At 43.9% G+C, this 22997-nt stretch overlaps 1 protein-coding gene across 1 annotated transcript in view; it reads left to right on the top strand.

Annotated features, from left to right (window-relative positions):
* The window catches only part of NGLY1 (N-glycanase 1), a 26563-nt gene extending 3566 nt beyond the window's left edge, over window positions 1-22997 (top strand). The window contains exons 2-11 of the mRNA XM_083705943.1: window positions 3658-3884; window positions 6625-6787; window positions 8102-8321; window positions 10304-10425; window positions 10757-10902; window positions 11751-11861; window positions 15069-15233; window positions 17743-17928; window positions 18882-19059; window positions 22074-22997. Coding sequence (XP_083562069.1) covers window positions 3780-3884; window positions 6625-6787; window positions 8102-8321; window positions 10304-10425; window positions 10757-10902; window positions 11751-11861; window positions 15069-15233; window positions 17743-17928; window positions 18882-19059; window positions 22074-22246 — 1569 coding nt within the window. The 5' untranslated portion in view covers window positions 3658-3779 and the 3' untranslated portion in view covers window positions 22247-22997. The remainder of the gene's footprint in view (window positions 1-3657; window positions 3885-6624; window positions 6788-8101; window positions 8322-10303; window positions 10426-10756; window positions 10903-11750; window positions 11862-15068; window positions 15234-17742; window positions 17929-18881; window positions 19060-22073) is intronic.

Genomic DNA, 22997 nt, shown 5'->3' with positions numbered 1-22997 from the left:
TGAGTTACCATGGTGTGGAGAACAGCCAGGTTTTATCTCTCTTTGCTTTTCTATATACATAAGATTGGACTCCATAGATGAAATCTTAAGCATGGTTATGGAACATCTGAGAAAATGTTGTTAAGGCTTCGATGTTTAATGTGCATTTCAGAGAGCAACTACAGCTTCGTAAGCTGAAAACATACAACTCCAAGTGTGCTTTTACTTGGAAATAAGTTCCACTGAGATCATTATAAGTATACTTAGGATTGGGGTGTGAGTGATAGAATCGACATCTGTGATGATAATACCGTACTGACTTCCAGCTGTACACAGATGAGGAAGAATCTTGTATTAAGAACATGAGGCAAGAACAAAGCTTAGTTCCAAATCCTGTTTTTTCATAGTGGCCATTCCGTTGCCTATGGGATGTCTGCATCAGGACAGCAGCCACCAAATTGCCCTCTCCTGTTGCTCCACAGTAACTGGTTTAAAGGTAAAGGGACCCCTGACCATTAGGTCCAGTCATGGCCGACTCTGGGGTTTATTGGCCGAGGGAGCCGGCATACAGCTTCCAGGTCATGTGGCCAGCATGACTAAGCTGCTTCTGGCAAACCAGAGCAGCACACGGAAACGCCATTTACCTTCCCGCTGGAGCAGTACCTATTTATCTACTTGCACTTTGACGTGCTTTCGAACTGCTAGGTTGGCAAGAGCTGGGACTGAGCAACGGGAGCTCACCCCGTCGCGGAGATTCGAACCTCTGACCTTCTGATCAGCAAGTCCTAGGCTCTGTGGTTTAACTTAATAACCTCTGATCCTGGAAGTAGTATAGAGCTATCATGCTTTTAGCCATTGGTAGCCTATTCCCTGAATTAGTCTAATCCTCTTTTACAGCTGTTAGTTAGTTAGTTGACCATCATCATCACATAGGACCTCCCCCCTCCTCAGTGATACCCTATTATTCATCTTTTGCTGGTGGAAAATAGAGGCTGGAAGGGATTTTAAGGCCACGTAGTTGAGTCCACGACATGGCTTCATGGCTTCTCTCAGCTTCATGGCACTCCGTCCTAGGCATCTTATTCTGATGCTTTTCTAAAAGCAGTCTTTGCAAGATTGCAGTGTTGAATGAAAAACTGGAAAGTATAACGGGGAACTGAGGTGTGCCACTCAGTGTTTTTTCCTCCAGCTGTTTCCTCGCTTAAGATCTTTCTTTATTGACTTCCTCCCCTGGGGAAAATATACATTTGTCATTCGTTTCTTAAATTTCCATCCCAAGAAGGTCTTTTTCGGTCTTTTCTATCCCCCAAAAGGTCTTTTTCGGTCTTTTCTTGTGCTGGGGGGGGGGGGAGCAGCTGGGGGAAGAGAGAATTTTGACAACAGCCAGAGAAGAGAGTTTTAGCAGCAGTACTAGTCCTCCACTCAAGATTGCAGCTTCCTGAAGCTGATTTAAAAACAGTGGTGGCGGTGATGATAATAATGGTGGTGATTATGATAATGATAGCATGAATACAAACAGGTGTGTATCACACCTGAGTTTCAGCCTGAGACTCGAAGTGACATTGGTTCATGTTCTAACCATAGGAACATAGAAACCTTGTACCAGCCTGGACACAAAAGTTGTTGAGCTGCTCTCTCTTTTTTGCCAAAGTTGTTGAGCTGCTTTTGAGGCAAATCGGCAAAAACGACACTGCCGACATGGGTTGCCATAGGTCCAGATTTTCCCAGACATTTTGACAATTTCTGCCCAGACGTTGCTCCCGGCTGCCGTATTCCGGGTATGTTCAGGAAATTCTGGGTACAGTGGTATCTCGGTTTACGAACTTAATCCATTCTGGAAGTTTGTTCTTAAACTGAAACCGTTCTTAAACTGAGGTGCACTTTCCCTAATGAGGCCTCCCGCCGTCAGTGCCCTTCCACTGTTCGGCTTCCATTCTTAGACTGAGGTAAAGTTCTCAAACCAAGAAACTGTTTCCATTCGTGTGGAGTTTGTAAACCAAATCGTTCTTAAACCGGACTGTTCTTAAACTGTGGTACCACTGTAGATGACACCCCTAGGACAGCTCAGTTGGTTAGAGCATGGTGCTGATAACGCCATGGTTGCAGGTTTGATCCCCATATGGGATAGCTGCATTGCAGGGGGTTGGACTAGATCAGGCATAGGCAAACTCCAGATGTTTTGAGACTACAGTTCCCATCACCCCTGACCACTGGTTCTGTTAGCTAGGGATGATGGGAGTTGTAGTCCCAAAACATCCAGGGGGCTGAGTTTGCCTATGCCTGGACTAGATCATCAGGGTCCCTTCCAACTCTACAATTCTATGATTCTAAGTCAGACCATTCCCTTTTCACTTCACTTTTTGGTTTTTATCTTATTATATCTGTCAATTTGGCTAATTCTAAATATTCCGAAAGCTTACATAACCATTCTTTTGAAACTTAATTTGCTACATAAACAATTGACGGTAGCACATGTGAATTGTGAATCTGCCCAACACCACTGTAGACACCAAAAAGTCCTTTTGGGATAAGACCAATGTGCTGCAGGAAGCCATAGCTGAAATGCGAGAGCAGTGTTCCAGGTTGCTTAATCGGATTAAAACACTGTTTTGTAAGTAACTTGAAAGCAATCCTTACATTTTTCTTTTAAATCTATCAGACACCCAAATGAGGAAAAATATCTGTCTATTCGGATTGAAAACCAAGCCTTTTTCACTAGATTGTTGCCTGTCAGAGGAGCTGTTGAATGTCCTTTTGAAATGGGGTTTGAAGAGGTGAGTACCTTCAGATGGGACATTTCATATAAAACTGCCTTTCCCAACCTGGTGCCCTCCAAATGTTTTGGATCCTTCTGGCGGGTCCCTTACTGTGAGAAATGCAATTACAGGGAACCAGGCAGAGGGCCTTTTCAACAGCGGCGCCGGCCCTGTGGAATGCCCTCCCATCAGATGTCAAGGAAACAGAGAACTACTGTTAGCAACTTTTAGAAGACATTTGATGTTTTGTTATGTTTTTGTATGTGTTGGAAGCTGCCCTGAGTGGCTGCAACCCAGCCAGATGGGTGAGGTGGTATTATTATTAATATTATCATGATAGTTACACTTTTGGCACTCTTTCCCCCTTCAAACTTTACCCTGATGTATGAACAGTGTGTGAGCAGGGCCAGAGCAAGATATTACAGTGTACCGTACAGTTACGGATTTAATTCATTCCGGGGTCCGTGCGCACCCCTAAAAATCCGTAACCAGAGGCGCCGCTTCTGTGCGCACACACGGCACAATAGAGTGCTTCTGTGCATGTGCGCACGGCGAAACCCAGAAGAATACACTTCTGGGTTTGCCACGTTCATAACTTGAAAGTTACGTATCCAGAGCAGTACATAACCAGAGGGTCCACTGTGTATCTGAATCATATGGTCACTAACTCAAACAGGGCCGTGGGTTGTTTCTTCAGGGATGAGAAAGCACTAAGGACTGCAATCCCATATCCTTCACCCTAGGAGTAATCCCCACTAAAGTCCGTGGAACTTGTATGAGTAGATATGCCTAGGATTGTGCTGTAAATAATTCAGTCCAGGTGCAAAGCCAAGTGGACGTGCTAGTGCTGGTTTTTGTTTTGTTTTGTTTGATTTTTTGCATCTCAATACAGAAGACTTGACTTTTATAACTACCATTTCAGGGGGGAAACCTGTCTCGTTTTTCCTAAGGACGACACATCGATTGAGTAGCTGTGCAAAATCCGAGACCTAGTTGCTGAGGAGAGAAATAGCCGATTGATTGAATGGATCAAATACAACCAAAATGTCCGGATCCTCTCGAAGAGTAACAGACATGCAGCCTGTTGCACACCGGCCATCGAGAACTTTTGATTCCAATCAGGACCCAACGGCTCAGCCTGCTGTCATGGTAACCACTTCCAAACTCTGTTACGTTGAACAAGGAAAAAGTATGTGTAAATTTAAGTTTCACCCTCGAGCCGAGTTCTTTAATTCATGTAGCAACTCTTGGGAACCAGTGTGGTGTAGTGGCTAGGAGCGGTAGTCTCGTAATCTGGGGAGCCAGGTTCGCGTCTCCGCTCCTCCACATGCAGCTGCTGGGGGACCTTGAGCCAGTCACACTTCTCTGAAGTCTCTCAGCCTCACTCACCTCACAGAGTGTTTATTGTGGGGGAGGAAGGGAAAGGAGAATGTGAGCCGCTTTGAGACTCCTTCGGGTAGTGATAAAGCGGGATATCAAATCCAAACTCCTCCTCCTCTTCTTGGGAACAGTTTTCGCCTCTCTGTGAAATGCCAATAGTTATATATTGCATCAGATGTTGAGATTGGGGGGAAACCACCTTGTGAGCCAACTTGTGACCCCTTAATTTGGCCTGTAGCCCAGAGGTTCTTCATTCCTGATGTAGACACACACTGAAATCACTTCCTTGTAGGAGAAAGCATGAATCCTGCATGCACAGATCATTTTGTTGCGCGATTGTACCTTGGTGCGTATTGCTGAGTGTACATACGCAGATGCTACTTATCTTTCGATCAGATGTGAGGAACCTTTGGCACTCTGGATGTCACAGAACTACAATTCCCATCATTCCTGGCCATTGGCCATACTCGCTGGGGCTCATGAGAACAGCATCTGTTGGGCCAAAAGTTACCCATATGTACTCTAGATAAATGGGGAGTCTCCAGCTTTCCAACCTCACATGGAAGAAAACTAAGACAAGGGTCGCTGAGTTCTATGAAGTTTCACCAGGAGGGAAAAGAGAGAGAGAAATACAACAAGTTTTGATTTAATATGTAACAAAATAAAGTCACACTCAGGCCTGAGAACATGAGGCATTTTGTGATTCTTCCCATGTGTTGTAAAGTCCAGATTCAGAAAGTCTGTCGCTGAAACCAAAGCATACCTGGTTTGGAGTTACAAATGCTTTGTTTTGCTTTCTCTTCCAACTGAAAGAGGCCCCGACTCATACTATGGGGTGATTCACTTCCAGATATTGAGGGGCCAGGCACGGTCTCTGATGATTACCCACTCTTGAGTACTCTCAGAGGCTCTTAATCAGTGCCCTGGCTGGCATCAAGTTTTGCTTTCCAAAGGGACAGACATCAATAAGGCTGTGTCTTGTTTGCCTTATATTTGACCGTGATGGACAGTTCCGGTAATCCAGTAAATGTCCCTGTGTTTCACTTGGCTCAGAAAGACTTGAAAAACCTACATTGGCTCCCAGTGTGTTTCCGAGCACAATTCAAAGTGTTGGGGCTGACCTTTAAAGCCCTAAATGTCCTCGGTCCTGTATACCTGAAGGAGCGTCTCCACCCCCATCGTTCTACCCAGACACTGAGGTCCAGCGCAGAGGGCCTTCTGGCGGTTCCCTCACTGCGAGAAGCTATGTTACAGGGAACCAGGCAGAGGGCCTTCTCGGTAGTGGCACCCACCCTGTGGAACACCCTCCCACCAGATGTCAAAGAGAACAACAACTACCAAACTTTTAGAAGACATCTGAAGGCAGCCCTGTTTAGGGAAGCTTTTAATGTTTGATGCATTACTGTATTTTAATATTTGGTTGGAAGCCGCCCAGAGTGGCTGGGGAAGCCCAGCCAGATGGGCAGGGTATAAATAATAAATTATTATTACCGTATTTTTCGCTCTATAACACGCACTCAACCATAACACGCACATAGTTTTTAGAGGAGGAAAATCCGTAGGCATGCCACCCATAGGCATTCCCTCCATAACACGCACAGACATTTCCCCTTACTTTTTAGGAGGAAAAAAGTGAGTGTTATGGTGCAAAAAATACGGTACATTATATTATAATTATCTGGGCCTGCTGCTTGGACTATATTAGAACCACACTTCGAGCAGTAATATTTGTCACTGCCTGTGCGTGGGTCGGCTTTTGTGCACATTCAACCTTTAATCCAGGGATGGGGAACCTGAGGCCCACCCAGTGTTGGTCTGCAGTTCCTCTCTTCCATGACCATGGACCATCCTGACTGGGACTGGTGAGAATTGGGAGTCCAACAGCAGATGGAAGCTTTCCCCATTCCTGATTTTAACCTCTCATTATCCACACCAGTCTTCTTCATACACATATAGACCGTGATCAAGGAGACCCAGCAGAACCACTTGGCATTTCTCCTGCCTTAACAGAAGGCCCATTTCAGGACTAAAGGAAGCAATTACCTGATTTGTCTCCATTTTTTAAAAAAAGTTATGCTTTTGTAGAAGCCAGAGAAGCCAGAGGAAAGGGGTGGCAGGTCTTTCCTGCCCCCACCCTGCTTCCCAGAGTGCTCAATAAGCCTCTCCCAAGTGTTGGAACTCCTGAATGGGATGGGCTGTGGGGTAGTAGGAATGTGGATTGCTAAAAATTGGGCAAAAACTGCTTTACTGCTTTTGGCTATCAGCTCTCTCCCTCAGACCCCCCCCCCCAAAACACAGCACATCCTATTCAGGGGACCCCTGAATGTCAAGAATGGTGTTTGGGGTTCTGCCTTTTGGTGCTTCTCTAGATTCCAGTTCTCAGTAGATTGTGCTCCTCATTCCCACATGAATATTCCTCTTTAGACCATTTAGAAGAACAAATGACCAGAACTTGTTAGAAAATCTGTTTAAGGCAACTGAAACGAGACATTTCCACCCCCTATTTCAGACATTTGAATCAATCTTCTTGAAGACACTTCAATCAAACTTTCTGCATGTAATGGTATATGAGAACCCTAGTTTACAAAAGAAAGCCTTGGCTTGCATTCCAATCCAAGAACTGAGCAGAAATGCTCATGAAAAGCTGATCCAAGCAAGGAAAATGGACAGAGGTAATAAGTTAGATATGATTTGGAAACGTGACAATATTAACTAGAGCATTTGTGTACAAGTAGGCATATTTCTATCAATGTACAAAATAGACAGAAGGGGAAGCATTTCAGAATTAGCAGCTGCTAAGTATGGGGCACTGATGAGGTTTTTCTTTAAGAATATTACAGTGGTACCTCTGATTACGTACGTAATTCTTTCCGGAGGTCCGTTCTTAACCTGAAACCGTTCTTAACATGAGGTACCACTTTAGCTAATGGGGCCTCCTGCTGCCACCACACGATTTCTGTTCTCATCCTGAGGTAAAGTTTGTAACCCGAGGTACTACTTCCGGGTTAGCGGAGTCTGTAACCCGAAGTGTTTGTAACCCGAGGTACCACTGTATTTTACATCTAAAATAAATACTGCCGCAATCCCTCAAATTCATATGCAGCTAAGAATTTCTGTTTAGCATCTGTGTACACCAAAAACAAAGAGTTGATTTGATATTGATTCCATCACCGTTGACTTGATCCTCTTTAAGCAGCTCCCTTTTTGTCATTGGCCCTTTTTGTCATTATGCCTAGCCAAATGTTGGCTTAGCACAGCTTCTAAATAAACCCTTCACTCTTCCCCGGTTCTTTTTGCTGCTGTGCTAAGTCAGGTTTATCTTGGCATATCAGAACATGGGCTCTGCTATTGAGCTACAGCCCTTTCTCTCCCCAGGTGCATCTCCCACTTCAGGTACCTAGTTTGTGTCTTTAGAAAACCAGTAATACAGGTGAAGCTCGAAAAATTAGAATATCGTGGTCATCACAATTACAACAAATAAAGGCTTGACATATCTCGCTTTGGATGTCATGAGTCTATCTCATATATTAGTTTCACCTTTTACTGAAATAAAGGAACTTTTCCACGATATTCTAATTTTTCGAGTTTCACCTGTACTTCCAAGTTCTATACCAGATTTGCTCTCAAATGATTTGCCGTGATTATTTCCCTGTCCTCATTGGGAAATTGCTCCCGATTTCTGGTCTGCTTAGCTGGCAGTCCTGTGCATGCTTTCCTGGGAGTAAACACCAGTGATTTGCTTCTTAGTGAACATTCCTGGGATTGCACTATTATAGCAAGCCTGGATAGCTCAATTGGTTGGTGCGTGGTGCTGATAATGCCACGGCTGCAGGTTTGATCCCCGTATGGGACAACGACATGTTCCAGCATTGCAGGGGGTTGGACTAGATGATCCACAGGTTCCCTCCCAATTCTACAATTCTGTGATTCTGTGCATTAGATATTCACACGCTCCGTTGTAATTGCTTTTATTTAAATTTTTACAGGACATGCATTGAACGAACAAGACATACTGTTGCTGGAGCTCCTGAACTGGTTTAAATGTGATTTTTTCCAGTGGGTAAATAACCTTCCGTGCAGCAAGTGTGGGGGCCAGACAGAATCTAAAGAAAATTTGTCGCCTAGCGAAGACGATCTGAGATGGGACGCGAGTAGGGTTGAAAATCACTTCTGTAACCCTTGCCAATTCAGCAACCGGTTTCCAAGGTTTGTATAGGACATAGGTGGGTTAACAATTTGATCTGTGTTTGAAACTGTACGCTCAGTACAGTCGTACCTTGGTTCCGGAACGCCTTGGTACTCGGGACGCTTTGACTCTCGAATGCCAAAAACCTGGGAGTAAGTGTTCCGGTTTTCGAACGTTTTTCAGAAGCCGAATGTCTGACGCAGCTTCCGATTGAGTATAGAAAGCTCCTGCAGCCAATAAGAAGCCGCGCCTCAGTTTTTCACACGGTTTCGGGAGTCGAACGGCCTCCCAGAACGGATTAAGTTCGAGAACCAAGGTTCCACTGCATGTTTTTGGAAGCCACTTTTCCACTTATTTATTGACAATTCCCTTATATAGCACATGAGAATAATAGTGACCTTTGAAGAAGTACCATGAAGATACTCTTAGTCCTGCTTTCTGTTTTGCTGACAGGTAGCATAGAAGAATGGATTTGTCACACAACTCCCTTCAAGCCCAGCCAGCTTAAACGATGATCATGAGTGATGGTAGTTGTAGAACCTTTGGCCCTTCTAGATGTTGCTGTACTACAACTCCCATGATCCCCAGCAAGCCTGGCTAATGTCCAGGAATGATGGGAGCTGTAGATCAGAAACAGAGGGCTGACCAGAGGTTCAACCACCCATTTACAAGATAGGTTCAGAAGCACTGTCGCCATTCAGATATCCCATGTTTCAGAAATTTGCGGGCGGCAGTTGGGATTAAACCCCCTGTAGTCTGAATAAATGCAAAATATCAACATACCAAAGTTAATTCTGCTGGCTGTGCTTTCAGCAGAGGTTGTAAGATGGGATGTCCTTGTTCAGCAGTTACCGTACTTTTCCATGTATAAGACTAGGTTTTTTTACTAAAATATAATGTTTAAAAGGGACGCGGGTGGCGCTGTGGGTAAAACCTCAGCGCCTAGCACTTGCTGATCGCATGGTCGGCGGTTCGAATCCCCGCGGCGGGGTGCGCTCCCGTCATTCGGTCCCAGCGCCTGCCAACCTAGCAGTTTGAAAGCACCCCCGGGTGCAAGTAGATAAATAGGGACCGCTTACCAGCGGGAAGGTAAACGGCGTTCCGTGTGCTGCGCTGGCTCGCCAGATGCAGCTTGTCACACTGGCCACATGACGCAGAAGTGTCTGCGGACAGCGCTGGCTCCCGGCCTATAGAGTGAGATGAGCCCACAACCCTAGAGTCTGGCAAGACTGGCCCGTATGGGCAGGGGTACCTTTACCTTTACCTAATGTTTAAAAGGGGGGGTAGTCTTATACACGGGGGCAATCTCCCCCAATTTTCTTAATTTTGAGTCCCCCAAAATAGGAGGTGTCTTATACACGGGGTGGGGGGGTGTTATACACAGAAAAATACAGTACTCAGTTTGATAGCAGGTATGGATTGGGGAATTTAAAGCAGGGGCTAGATCATGGAAGAAGCCTATATATTACCTCTTTATTTATTACATTTGTATATTGCTTCAACATCACTGCACTCTAGGTAAAAGGTAAAGGTAAAGGTACCCCTGCCCGTACGGGCCAGTCTTGACAGACTCTGGGGTTGTGCGCCCATCTCACTTAAGAGGCCAGGGGCCAGCGCTGTCCGGAGACACTTCCGGGTCACGTGGCCAGCGTGACATCGCTGCTCTGGCGAGCCAGAGCCGCACACGGAAACGCCGTTTACCTTCCCGCTGGTAAGCGGTCCCTATTTATCTACTTGCACCCGGAGGTGCTTTCGAACTGCACTCTAGGTAGTTCCACAAATTAAAATGATGGTTTACATTTTTGATGCAAAAATGATAGGGGGGGGGGGCAAATTCAAGACCCATGACCACTGTGTGAAGGAGTTCTTGGGAGGGAATTATTTAACTGGCGTATTTTAGTAATGTAGCATTTCAAAATGTTGGTAGCTTATGATAATGATTTTAGGTATTCGTGGCAATGACAGCAACCCCCCGTTTTTTTAAAATAAAAAATGTGCACAGGTACAACAATCCCGAGAAACTTCTGGAAACTAGGCGTGGCCGTTGCGGAGAATGGTCCAACTGCTTCACCCTCTTCTGCAGAGCTGTGGGTTTTGAAGCAAGATATATTTGGGACGCAACAGGTATCGTTACAACTCTTTCTCTCTGTGTAGTGAGCCAGTGTGGTGTAGTGGTTAAGAGCGATAGACTTGTAATCTGGTGAACCGGGTTCACTTCCCCGCTCCTCAGGGTGACCTTGGGCCAGTCACACTTCTCTGAGGTCTCTCAGCCTCACTCACCTCACAGAGTGTTTGTTGTATGGGAGAAAGGGAAAGGAGAATGTTAGCCGCTTTGAGACCCCTTAGGGTAGTGATAAAGCCAGATATCAAATCCAAACTCTTCTTATAGTTTCCTGAGATGGGAGAGGTGCCTTTACAATGTTGGTTACTTTCCTCTGGCTTTCCTCTCCTGCAGATCATGTGTGGACCGAAGTTTATTCCTCATCCCAGCAGAGATGGCTTCACTGTGACCCTTGTGAAAACGTCTGCGACAAACCCCTCCTCTATGAGATGGGCTGGGGGAAAAAGCTCTCCTACATTATTGCATTCTCTAAAGACGAGGTAGGGTAGGCGGTGTGGGTTTGAAATTAAGGCAATGCTCGCAAGGGAAAGTTTTCCCTTTAAGCATTTTTAAAGCAGTTTGATCATTCCTTGACAAAGGAAAGAGGAGCTCTTTCCTGGAGTAGTTCTGATATTGCAGTGTGTGAAACTTTCAGCTACTTCATAGCCAGTGTGGTGCGCTGGTTGGAAGGTCAGACTAAAAGGTAAAGGGACCCCTGGACAGCTAAGTCCAGTCAAAGGCGACTATGGGGTTGCGCCGCTCATCTCGCTTTCAGGCCGAGGGAGCCAGCGTTTGTCCACAGGCAGCTTTCCGGGTCATGTGGCCAGCAGGACTAAACCGCTTCTGGTGCAACTGGACACTGTGACGGAAACCAGAGCACACGAAAACGCTGTTTACCTGCCCACCACAGTGGTACCTATTTACCTACTTGCAATGGCATGCTTTCGAACTGCTAGGTTGGCAGGAGCTGGGGAAGAGCAACAGCAGCTCACCCCATCGTGGGGATTCAAACTTGTCGACCTTCCAATCAGCAAGCCCAAGAGGCTCAGTAGTTTAGACCACAGCGCCACCCGTGTCCGTACCTGGAAGGTCAAACTAAGCCCTGGAAGACTAGGGTTGAAATCTCCATCCAGCCATGAAGCTCGCTTGCGGCCCTCACCAGCTCTCAGGAAGCTACTTCGCAGGTTTTTTTATAATATGCAGATGCAGAGAGACCTGTACGCCTCCATCTTGACATCTTTGGAGCAGGGAGAGGGGAGATGGGACATGCATATAATAAAAAAATCAAATCCTGTATGTAATACTTTGTAATTTACCCCCCTCTTCTTTTTCAACACATGCTTTTCAGGTTGTTGATGTCACCTGGCGCTACTCTTGTAAACATGAAGACCTGCTCCCACGGAGGACCCAGGTCAAAGAAGCAGTCCTACGAGAAACCATCAATAACCTTAATAAAGTGGTAGGTCGCTTTATCTTAGCAGGCTGGTTAAATTTGCACAAGTCTTGCAACGTAAGCTGCCCTTGAATTGGGGACTCAGTCAATCAATAGATTTTTGTTGTTTATAGCCAACGGCCATCGCAATACAATATAAACACAAATCGCACAACTACAGAACGAAACATGTTACATGCACCAGACCAAGACAAATCTACAATGTCTGGAATGTCTACCATGTTGCAGTTCAAAGTTGTTAATAGAGGGCAACGGGTTGTGAAATTTTGTTTCTGTTTTTTTATTATCGATTTTGGGGGAAAATGACTTTTTATGTGGTTGGAATGACTGGTAAAGGTAAAGGGACCCCTGACCATTAGGTCCAGTCGTGACCGACCCTGGGGTTGCGGCACTCATCTCGCTTTATTGGCCAATGGAGCCGGCGTGCAGCTTCCGGGTCATGTGGCCAGCATGACTAAGCCGCTTCTGGCGAACCAGAGCAGCGCACGGAAATGCCGTTTACCTTCCCGCCAGAGCGGTACCTATTTATCTACTTGCACTTTGACGTGCTTTCGAACTGCTAGGTTGGCAGGAGCAGGGACTGGGGCAACGGGAGCTCACCCCGTCACGGGGATTCGAACCGCCGACCTTCTGATCGGCAAGTCCTAGGCTCTGTTACAAGACAATAAAATCATGGTGTTGGACCTTTGCCATACGAGTATCAACTTGTAACTAGAACTGGGTGATACATTGATAAATTGTCTGAAACTGTTATGGTGTTCAGCTGGCAGTGCATTGTGCCAGTTCAAATGGCCTGCAGGCAGCAAAGGTGCAGACAGGCAGAGCCTGAGAAGGTTGCAAGCAGACCCCTTCTCGGGCTCCATCTACCTGCATGCTTGCACCTTTGAGGGTGTCCCCTGCCCCTCTGGCTCGCGTGAGCTGGAGCGGGATCAGGGCTTGGTAGGGCTGGGCGATCTGTCTTGGCTGCTGCTTCTTCCCCCCTAAGGTGGAGAGGAAGAAGCAGCCGAGATACATTCTAGAGTCGGACGTTGTGATATATCAGCATATTGTAGTATCTAGCTGCTGATGCATAATGATGTTGAAAAACATATATTGCCCAGCAATGTTTGTGACACCAGGGAAGCAGGCAGCAAGAGTTGTTGGCAGAAAAGCACCTGCAACTAGTCAGGCCTGCAATCTTCCAGCCTTTCTTCTGCCACCCTAAGCACATCCATTTGAAGCAACTGCATATATACAGTTGAGCATGCTGGAATAATGCTCTCTGAAATTTTGGTTTTGGCTAGTGGCACATTTTCTACCAAAAAAAAAAAGTCCATTGCTGTTGTAAAACAGTTACAGTTTTTATTATTATTACACTAAAAGTGCTTGGTTCAAAACTGCCACGTTGAGTCTCATTTTACAGTTCTCTTTCCAAGGCCCGTGCCAGTTGTAAGGTGGTTTCAGGTGGCTTACTAGCCAGTTGGGACGCAGGTGGTGCTGTGGTCTAAACCACTGAGCCTCTTGGGCTTGCTGAGCAGAAGGTTGGCGGTTCGAATCCCCGCGACGGGGTGAGCTCCCATTGCTCTGTCCCTGCTCCTGCCAACCTAGCAGTTCAAAAGCATGCCAGTGCAAGTAGATAAATAGGTACCGCTGTGGTGGGAAGGTAAACAGCATTTCCGCGCACTCTGGTTTCCATCATGGTGTCCCGTTGCACCAGAAGTGGTTTAGTCATGGTGGCCACATGACCCGGAAAGCTGTCTGTGGACAAACGCCGGCTCCCTCGGCCTGAAAGTGAGATGAGTGCCGCAACCCCATAGTCGCCTTTGACTGGACTTAACTGCCCAGGGGTCCTTTACCTTACCTTACTAGCTGTGCCTGCCTCACCACTGCAATCTGTGGCAGGTGCCTATGAATCACTTGGTATTTTAACATTCTCACAGTGCCCCACAATGTAGTGTCACTCTGGGAAAATGCAACAATTTGAAAACGGCATTTCCAAACTTCCTGATGCTGCTCAGGAAACCTTCCAAAGGGCAGAGGTGAATGGGAGCAACCAACATCGGGCAAGAGTCAACGTAGGTGCAACGTGTTGGGGCCCTGCGTCCTGGCAGCTGTCTTAGGTTGTAATAATAATAATAATAATAATAATAATAATAATAATAATAATTTTATTATTTATATCCCAGCCATCTAGTTGGGTTGCCACTCTGGGCAGCTTCCGACACATATAAAACATAATGAAACATCAAACATTAAAAACTTCCGGATACAGAGCTGCTTTCAGATGTCTTCTAAAAGTTGTCTAGTTCTTTATCTCCTTGACTTCTGATGGGTGGGCGTTCCACAGGGAGGTTGCAGACCCTGACTCTGCCCATAAAAGAAATGGATGTTTTGTTTTGTAGGATTATCAGCAACAACAGCAAAAGAAAACACACCTTCCAAATATTTTGTTGTTTCTATACCAGTGTTTCCCAAGCTTAGTTCTTCTGCTGCTTTTGGACTACAATTCCCATTATCCCTGACCACTGGTCTTGATAGCTAGGGATGATGGGTGTTGTAGTCCAAAAACAGCTGGAGACCCAGGTTTGGGAAACACTGTTCTATACTATTGCTTTCAACTCTTTCTGAATTGTACATTGAAGGGGCTATCTCTGCCATATATGAGTAGAATTGTTCGAGGCTTACATGAATTGTGACTGAATTAGGCCTTTCAGTTTAATGTGTGAGGTTCTGCAGGGAAAAAGTGTCCTTCATTTGGGAATCTATCACCTTTCCACTTATGCATTAGGTTAATCACCGTATCAAGACCAATGCTACCAGGGCAGTAAATTATGTGGAACAAAATAATTGATCCAGGCATTATCCTTCCTTGAATTTTCTCTCGTATGTAATAAAATATTAGAGCTCAGCAAAACGCAGTGAGTTTGAATAAGATATACAAACCCTGTAAATCCAAAAGTTAATTTCCAAGTAAATTATAAAGATTTGATACTGGTCCAAAGCAGTGTGGAAAAGGTTTCAACCTACTTTCCTGTTGCCTTTATGTTCAAACAATGCAATAATACAATTTTACATGTACCATGGTTATCTGGTCCATCTGCAGTGGTTTCTGACATTCAGAGAGATTGTATTGAAATAAATTATTTGCATTTTTTAAAAATTGTTACACCAGGGAGAGTGGTAATACAGTTGAAATTAATTTTATTTTTTTATCATTGCTTTCTGAAATCACAGAGACAGCAGTCTTTGACGGAAGGAAGGAGAAGGGAGCTCTTAGAAAGAATAATTGTGGAGCTTGTTGAGTTCATTTCTCCTAAAACCCCTAAGCCGGGAGAACTTGGCGGAAGGGTATCGGGATCAGTGGCTTGGAGAGTCGCCAGAGGTGAAATTGCCTTGGAGGTATTTGATTCATCAATTGCTGATCATTTTAGAATTCTTAGTTTATGGTCCAGTTGCAGCTTATTGACTTTAGGGCCCCAGTCCAGAGAAATTTAATCATGCTGTAATTAGTCATGAGTTACTTGTCCTATTGATTTCAATGTTGTGATAGTAATATTTGTTTTAGCCATTATTGAGAACAAGAAGAACCCAAACACCCACTGATCTATATATAGATGGAAGCAATCAAAAGTAAAGCAGGTAACTTGTTAGGATAAAAGTAATAATTCACTCCAAAATTTGTTGTCAGCTGTCCCAATTACATCTGCTCCGGGCAATCAAAATAGATTTGTTTTGTGGACATCAAAGCAAAAGTGCTAGGTTTTTGGTTTTAATCCATTGACTGAAGGATTAATGATGGCATTTTATCATTGTATAGCAGGGTATTGTCCTACTACTACTACTACTACTACTACTACTACTACTACTACTTTATTATTTTTACCCCATCCATCTGGCTGGGTTTCCCAGCCACTCTGGGTAGCTCCCAACAGAATATTAGAAACACGATAAAACATCAAACATTAAAAACTTCCCTAAACAGGGCTGCCTTCAGATGTCTTCTAAAAGTCAGATAGTTGTTTATTTCCTTGACATCTGATGGGAGGGCGATTCACAGGGCAGGTGCCACTGCTGAGAAGGCCCTCTGCCTGGTTCCCTGTAACCTCACTTCTCACAGTGAGGGAACCGCCAGAAGGCCCTTGGAGCTGGACCTTCTACAAGAGCTCTATCCCGCTTTTTGATTGAATTGTCCCCAAGGCAACTTACAATAGATAGTAATTGCACTCATATAGCCCAAACGCATAGAGCCCACAGCTGTTAGTCACTTGCCTGAGGGATGGGGCCTGAGCAGTCTGCCCTTCAACTCTGCAGTCCCAGGGCAACTTGTCTGTCCATCCTGGCTGATGGATGGGGGCAGGTCCATCTCCTCCTTGCCATCATGCCATTTCTGAGAGGCAGAGGCACAGCCTCCCAATGGCCCTTGGCATGTTTCTCTTCCACCTTAATGTCATTGACTTTCTGAAGATTAGATACCAAGGTATATGTATGTCTCTGATTCCTTCGTATGCCCCCTGGTATCTCTAGAGCCCCCCTTTCACAATTTAGGCATAGCAAAACTATCCTAGACAAGACAATTTACCCTGCTAATGTTGCATTCTACCTCCTCCTATTTAACATCTAGTGTTGACTGCTGCATAGGATATAGAAGTGATACAGTTACAGTCATACTTTGGTTCTTGAACGCCTTGGTATTCGAACGTTTTGGCTCCCGAACACCAAAAACCCGGAAGGAAATGTTCCTGTTTTCGAACGTTTTTTGGAAGCCGAATGTCTGATGTGGCTTCCGCTTGAGTGCAGGAAGCTCCTGCAGCCAATCGGAAGCCGCGCCTTGATTTTTGAACCATTTCAGGAGTCGAACGGACTCCTGGAATGGATTAAGTTCTAGAACCAAGGTTCCACTGTACTACTCAGAGGGTTTTGGGTCTGTTCATTTATTTTCACTACATACACTTTGTATAGTTTTACTGACCAAACCCTCTTGCAGTTTAAAACAGTGGTGTACCATCTAAGGTATACGATTCAAGCGAAAGAAAGGAATGGGGAGGAGAGAGGGATGTAATAGAAAATGGTGGTATCAATTTTGTCATGTTGTTACATAATGATCTCATGTATGGAGGGGACAGTTCTGGAAAGGAGCCCAATGCCCAGCTGAAACAATGGAGAAGTCATTGCTTCCTCTTCTCCCTCACTGAGGTGGCCCACAAGAACAGCTGCTAACATGTGACAGTTCCGGGAGAAGATAAACTAGGTTGGCTCCATTACTAAGCCAAACTGCCTTGTTGGTTTCTGAAGATGGTAAATCAGGCAAGAAGATTGCTTCCATAACCTTCTTATTTTTCCCTGGGCAAGAACTCAAATTGTGCCGGGAATTTGCCTGGCAACAAGTCATTTCTCGTGTAGTTGTTTCTTTGACCCTGGCATCATTTTCCTCGTTATTTTGGCCCTCCCTGTTAGATTGATCAGGATGAGGTTAAGGGGAAAGTACACTGAATAACAGGAAATATGATAATGGGTGGACTCAGGTGATCAGTCTTCAGAGATACAGTCATACCTCATGTTACATCCGCTTCAGGTTGCATATTTTCGTCTTGTGTCCCACGGCAACCCGGAAGTACCGGAATGGATTACTTCCGGGTTTTGTCACTCGCACATGTGCAGAAACACCAAATCACGCTGCACACCTGCACAAACATGGCACTTCGAGTTGTGGGCTTTTCACATTATTGACGGGCCTCTGGAAAGGATCCCGTCCGTAACACGAGGTACCACTGTGTCTCTGAAGTCACCCCTAGAATATACTTGCATATATATGTGTGTGCATGTGTCTTGTGGCAGATATTTATTATAAGTAATTAGGGGACTAATAAATATCTAATGAGAACCTAATTTGTACCTTTGGTCATAATAGAGCAAAGAAAGAATTTTTATTCCAACTGGAAAAGAGAAGGCCTCTAAGCTTCTCCACCTTAAATACAATATAGTAGAAGATTGTTACACACGGATATCCAATAATAATGAAAAGATTAGTGGATGGGAAAAAGGAGTATGGAGGATGGACTCTATGTGGAGAAAGGTTGAATCGGACTGGAAAATGGTGAGTATTGTACCAAGGAAAGTTATTTTATAAAACTTATTCGTTCTAAGTGTAATCATCTTGAAGCTGCAAGGCTTTTTGTTTGGTTTTTTGCTTCTGTGGATTTTTGTGTGTTCAGCTTGAGTTGGTAAATATTAATGTCCAGCTTCAGTTAAGATTGCCAGATGACCAGAGTAGCTGGGAATAAAAAGCAGTGTGTCTTTCAAAGCAGGATGGTAGAGTTGGCTGAAGATAACAAATATCTGTTCAGATATTAAACATTAAGTCTGACATTTCCCATTCAAAGGTGGACTGATACAAGAGCTGCCTGTAAAAAAAGAAATCCTGCCTTTCCAGAAAATTAATTTTTCAGCTTCACAAAAGGGTCTTTACAGTATATCTTTTTTCTTCATTGCACATGAGTAGGTAGAATTTCCTAATCCAAAGTGTTACTTTCCCATCTGCAAAGCACCAAAGTATGTCAGTCACCTTGCATTAATGAAGGTCCTGCCAAGCTCATTTTCATTTCTAAAGAATCTAAATAACAGTTGGAACATATAAGCTCACATACCCAAGGAAAGGAGACTGGCAGATTACAATATGAAGAAGAAAACATTTTTAGCATTGGGCATAAACAGCAAATCAATTCTACAATAAAATCAAAATAATGTATGAGAATTCTGCAAAGTATTATTATGTATGTTTCAGTAATGAATTGAGCTATTCATACTTGCTGTTACAAATTCAGTCCAATAATGTATGTTTGCTCCAGAATAAGTCCCATTTTGCCTAAACACACTTGCTAGCTATGGAGTAACTCTCATTGAGTTCAGCGGGATGTACGTTGAATTAACATAGATAGAATTGTCACCAGGTGCATACTTAGACTCCTTAGGTTTTGCTTTACAAGATTGTAGCTTTAACAAATACAGGTTTTTTTTAGTGTTTCATGTGTGCATTTTGTTTCTAAATAGGTTTATTTAGCTCGAAAAGAAGGATCATTATCTGGTTACATCTGCTGGAAGTTTGAATGTGGCTCAGTTGGGCTAAAAATTGACAGCATTTCAGTCAAAACAAGCAGCCAGACATTTCAGAGTGGAAAAGTAAGGTGGATGCTGCGATCTGGCAACACGGTAGTTGATGTAAATGGAGGCAAGTGTGAAATTCCTCATTTTTTGAAAGTGCACTTGCAAGCAAAGCAAGAGCAATTAAGATTAATTTACGTCTATTCTTTTAACTATGTATTATCTTATACTGTTAATAATGCTAATTCATTACAACCATGCAAAGTAAGCCATCGGTTCCATTTTACAGACGTGAGACTGAATGATAATAGCTGGCCCAAGGTCACCAGTAAAGTAACTGGCTGAAATTGAACTTCAGGTGTTTCTTACAGTACAATCCTGCCCATCTTTCCTCAGAAGTAAACCCTGCTGTTCTCAGTGGGCCTTACTCTTAAGGCAGGTGGGGGTAATATTGCATCCCAAAGCTTTAATCCTAAAGCCACTTACTTGGGAGTGAGCACCATTGAATGCAGTGGGAGCCAAGTTCAATCAAGCATCTATAGGATGCTACTGTTTTTACTAGATTTTGTGGATTGAAAAAATGAACGTATACAATTCTGAACTGCTCTTTGTTACATATTGGGGCGGTGAACCTCTCTTGCTCCACCCATCCATCAAGGGCTGCATTCCCTCAATGTGCTCATGGCCGTATCACAGCAGATCCATCTCCACACACACTTCTCTCATTTGCATAGTATTTGCTTTTAGTTTGCAAGTTACAGGTGCAGGAGCACAATCAGGATCTGGACCCCACAGCAAGGGCCAAACCATTTAAAGCCCCTTTTCCATCTCCTGGGTTCCCAATCTAGACTGGGTCCCTGCCAGCCATTTTGCTGTACTTCTGTTCTGGTTGTGAAGAAGAGACAACCCTTCATTGCAGCTAGCTCAGAAGCCAAGAAAAAGGCCTCATGGGCCCAACGGAAAACCTGAGATCCACATCCACTGGCCAGAGGTTCCCCTTCCTTGCTTATATAGATGACAGACCTGACAAACAATATAATTTGCTACCCGTTCCATAGAAGCTATTAAGCTGATTTCATCTCGTTAACTGCAAACGGGACTTAGATAAGGCACCCATTATAGACTGCCTTGTTCATCTCTCCTGTGGTTTTGGCCCATAGGGTTGCTTGTTTTGGGTCTTTATTAGACGTGAATCTTCAATTTGGCTGCAAACATTGGATTATTCTGAGGCAGGAGAACTTTTGGTCTCCTGCCATTGGCAAAGCATCATTGAAAGCTGTGGTTGGAACCAATGCTGTGCGATATATCAATAAACGGTTTGAAACCGGTGTGAAGAGCACATTGCAATAACATCTTTGAGCCTGTAATGTATAGCCAAGGAAGCCTGCCTTGCTTCCTTCGCAAACGGGCTGCATCCTTCCTTCTTCCTCCCTTCCTCCTGGTCACTTCTCCTGCCCATCCCCATCCTCCACAGCCCAGCCACTGCAAGGGGCGACAACTGGGAAGGAGCATGCAATGCCAGGATCCCACGCTCAGAGAAACATCTGTTCAGGGTTTGTTTTCTTTGCAAGTGAAAACTACAAAGGAGGCTGAAGGAGGAACCCAGGAAGAGATACGATAGCAACCTAGGGAGGGAAGGAGCGAGAGGGAGAAAGAGAGTGGGGGGGGGGCCCACAAAGTGCCCAGGCCACTTAGAAATATACTTTCTTGTGTTATGACCAGCTGACTTAAGCAATAGTCTGGGAACAGCTCCTCTTATCTTGCCCAGCTCAAATCGCTAGGTCTGCTGCCTCCCAAAACTACTTCCTTTCAGTGGGAGTGGGGAGAGAAGGGCATATTGCAAAATAACAATGAAATAATAACAGCAGAGGCAATCAATCCTTCTAGCAGCTGCCTGCACGACACAAACACCACACCCAACACTCTTTCGCCTCGTCACTCTCCAATGAAGCATGTCTATGAAACCTGGTGGAGTCCCATAGGCTCAGATTCCTGACTTGCTCCTGCAGCATCCTTCTCCAGCATTTGTTGGGGGGGGGGGAAAATATTTTTCTTCTCGCCTGAAAATTTCTCTGGGTCCTTGCAGGGGCAGGGGGTGGTGTTATTGAGGTTTGTGTGTGTGTGGTATTCAATGAGAAAGAGGCAAGGAAGGGGCCTGATGGTGGTGGAAGTGGCAGGGATGATGATGTGGCTGGGTGAGGACCAGAAGACATGCACTGATTGCTCTGAATCCATGGCTGGTGGGTATTTTTCGCCTAGTATTATCGCGCCTGGCAGTGGCTAGGCAGGCTGATCCTTCCCAGCGATTTTAAAGCACCGCCTTCCCAGAGATCACCCCTCATGGTGGCTGAGCCTTGTAGAGGGAGGAGTGGGCATGAGTGGGACTGGGCAATTTCAGAGATCATGATGTATCAGTACATCACAATATTTAGCTGCTGATAAATCACAATGTTAAAACAGCCCTAGTTGGAACTGCAGCAACTGAATGAACAAATGAGATTTCCCCTTCAGAACCCTTTTTGACCCTCTTCTGCTCTCTGCTTCTGCTCTCTTCCCTCCAAGGATGTATAGGCATTGTTTGGTTTCATATTTCTCTTCACCCCCCGCCCCTTAAATCCTTTGCATGATTGCCCATGACCGTATTCCTTTAAATGTGCTTGTTTTGCATTTTCTGAATTGCTTTCTGTCCTGGAGACAGTGTAGGCCCATCTAACTCATCTCCACCAATCTGGAATAATTTTTGGCATGATTAAAACAACAACAGAGACACCAATTTCCAGATGTTTACCATGCAAATCAGATGTACATTACATATGACCGTGACCTGGGGACAGGGACCCAAAGAAGAGAAGTCCTAAGTCAGTTTAAATACTAACAATCAATAAGCTATACATTGGAACAGGCATCACAAATCCCTATTTGATTTTAGTATATCTAGGATTTTTCCTGAAGCAGATAAAGCATAAAAAAACCTATGAATAATAAATTAATTTTGACAGTGGTCCATACAATTGTCACTAAACAAAAACTAATTTGCAGTGTTTCTTTAACACTATCCTTCTAAAATTAATGTTTTTTTATTGGTATTTAATGCATATTGCTTTTTTAACAAAAACTTTTTTGTCTTTCCCTTCTTTGTAGATAAAAGTCTTCATTCTTATCCCGGTATTTCCAACGTAACAAATGTTATCTTGGAAGCTGAACTAAGTGGAGGGGATGGTGATATTGCATGGCAACACACACAGCTGTTTAGGCAAAGTTTAAATGAGGCTGAGGATTGTTTTGAGATCATTTTAAAATTCAGTGATCTTTGAGTATCTAGATAGATATTTACAGAAGACATCTGTATCAAGCAAGGACTTCTGGCACAAAATATAAAATATATGAACTACGTGAAGACATCTTGTCTAATACATTGTATCTTTCTTATGACTGTTGAGAAGAAACAAATTTTGTTAATGTAAAAAATAAATCCTTGAAAACTAGCACCAAATAGTTACATATCAAAGGGAAAAGATGCATCACTTTGCATTTAAAAGGCAAGAGAAATTAAGTCTGCAATTCTGTGCACATTTACTTGAAAGTAAACTCCATTGAACAAAGTAGGAGTTACCTCTGAGTAAACATGCATACTCTTAGGTTGCATATAATTGAAAATTAATATTTTCTTATGTTCAATCTATACTGAAAGGTGGTTGGTTTTTTTTTAATTACAACTGAATGAAGATTTTAGCTTCTTTCAACTTTGGATTTTGGAATTTGTTAAAAATACCTCATGTTGTTTTATGTCATCTGTTTGCTCATAATTTTATAATAGACAATTTATTGCATTCCTAATATTGAAGTAAGATTATGGAACTGCAGAATGATTACTAGCTCCTGATATAATTTTTGCTTGAATTTATTAGGCTTTCGGAATTGAAACTTTGTAGACAAAAGAGCTAATTTTGATGACTGTTAAGTCCTCCTTAAATCTCCCCAGATGAAATTTTATATATATAGATATACTAGAACTAAATATTTTGGAGCTTGGTTGGAAAAAATAAAGGTATTGTGTCCCTGAAA

The sequence above is a fragment of the Podarcis gaigeae genome, assembly GCF_964106915.1.
Source record: "Podarcis gaigeae genome assembly, chromosome: 12".
NCBI lineage: Eukaryota > Metazoa > Chordata > Lepidosauria > Squamata > Lacertidae > Podarcis > Podarcis gaigeae.
The sequence above is the reverse complement of the archived record's forward strand: the minus strand, read 5'-3'. Positions and strand labels throughout refer to the sequence as shown.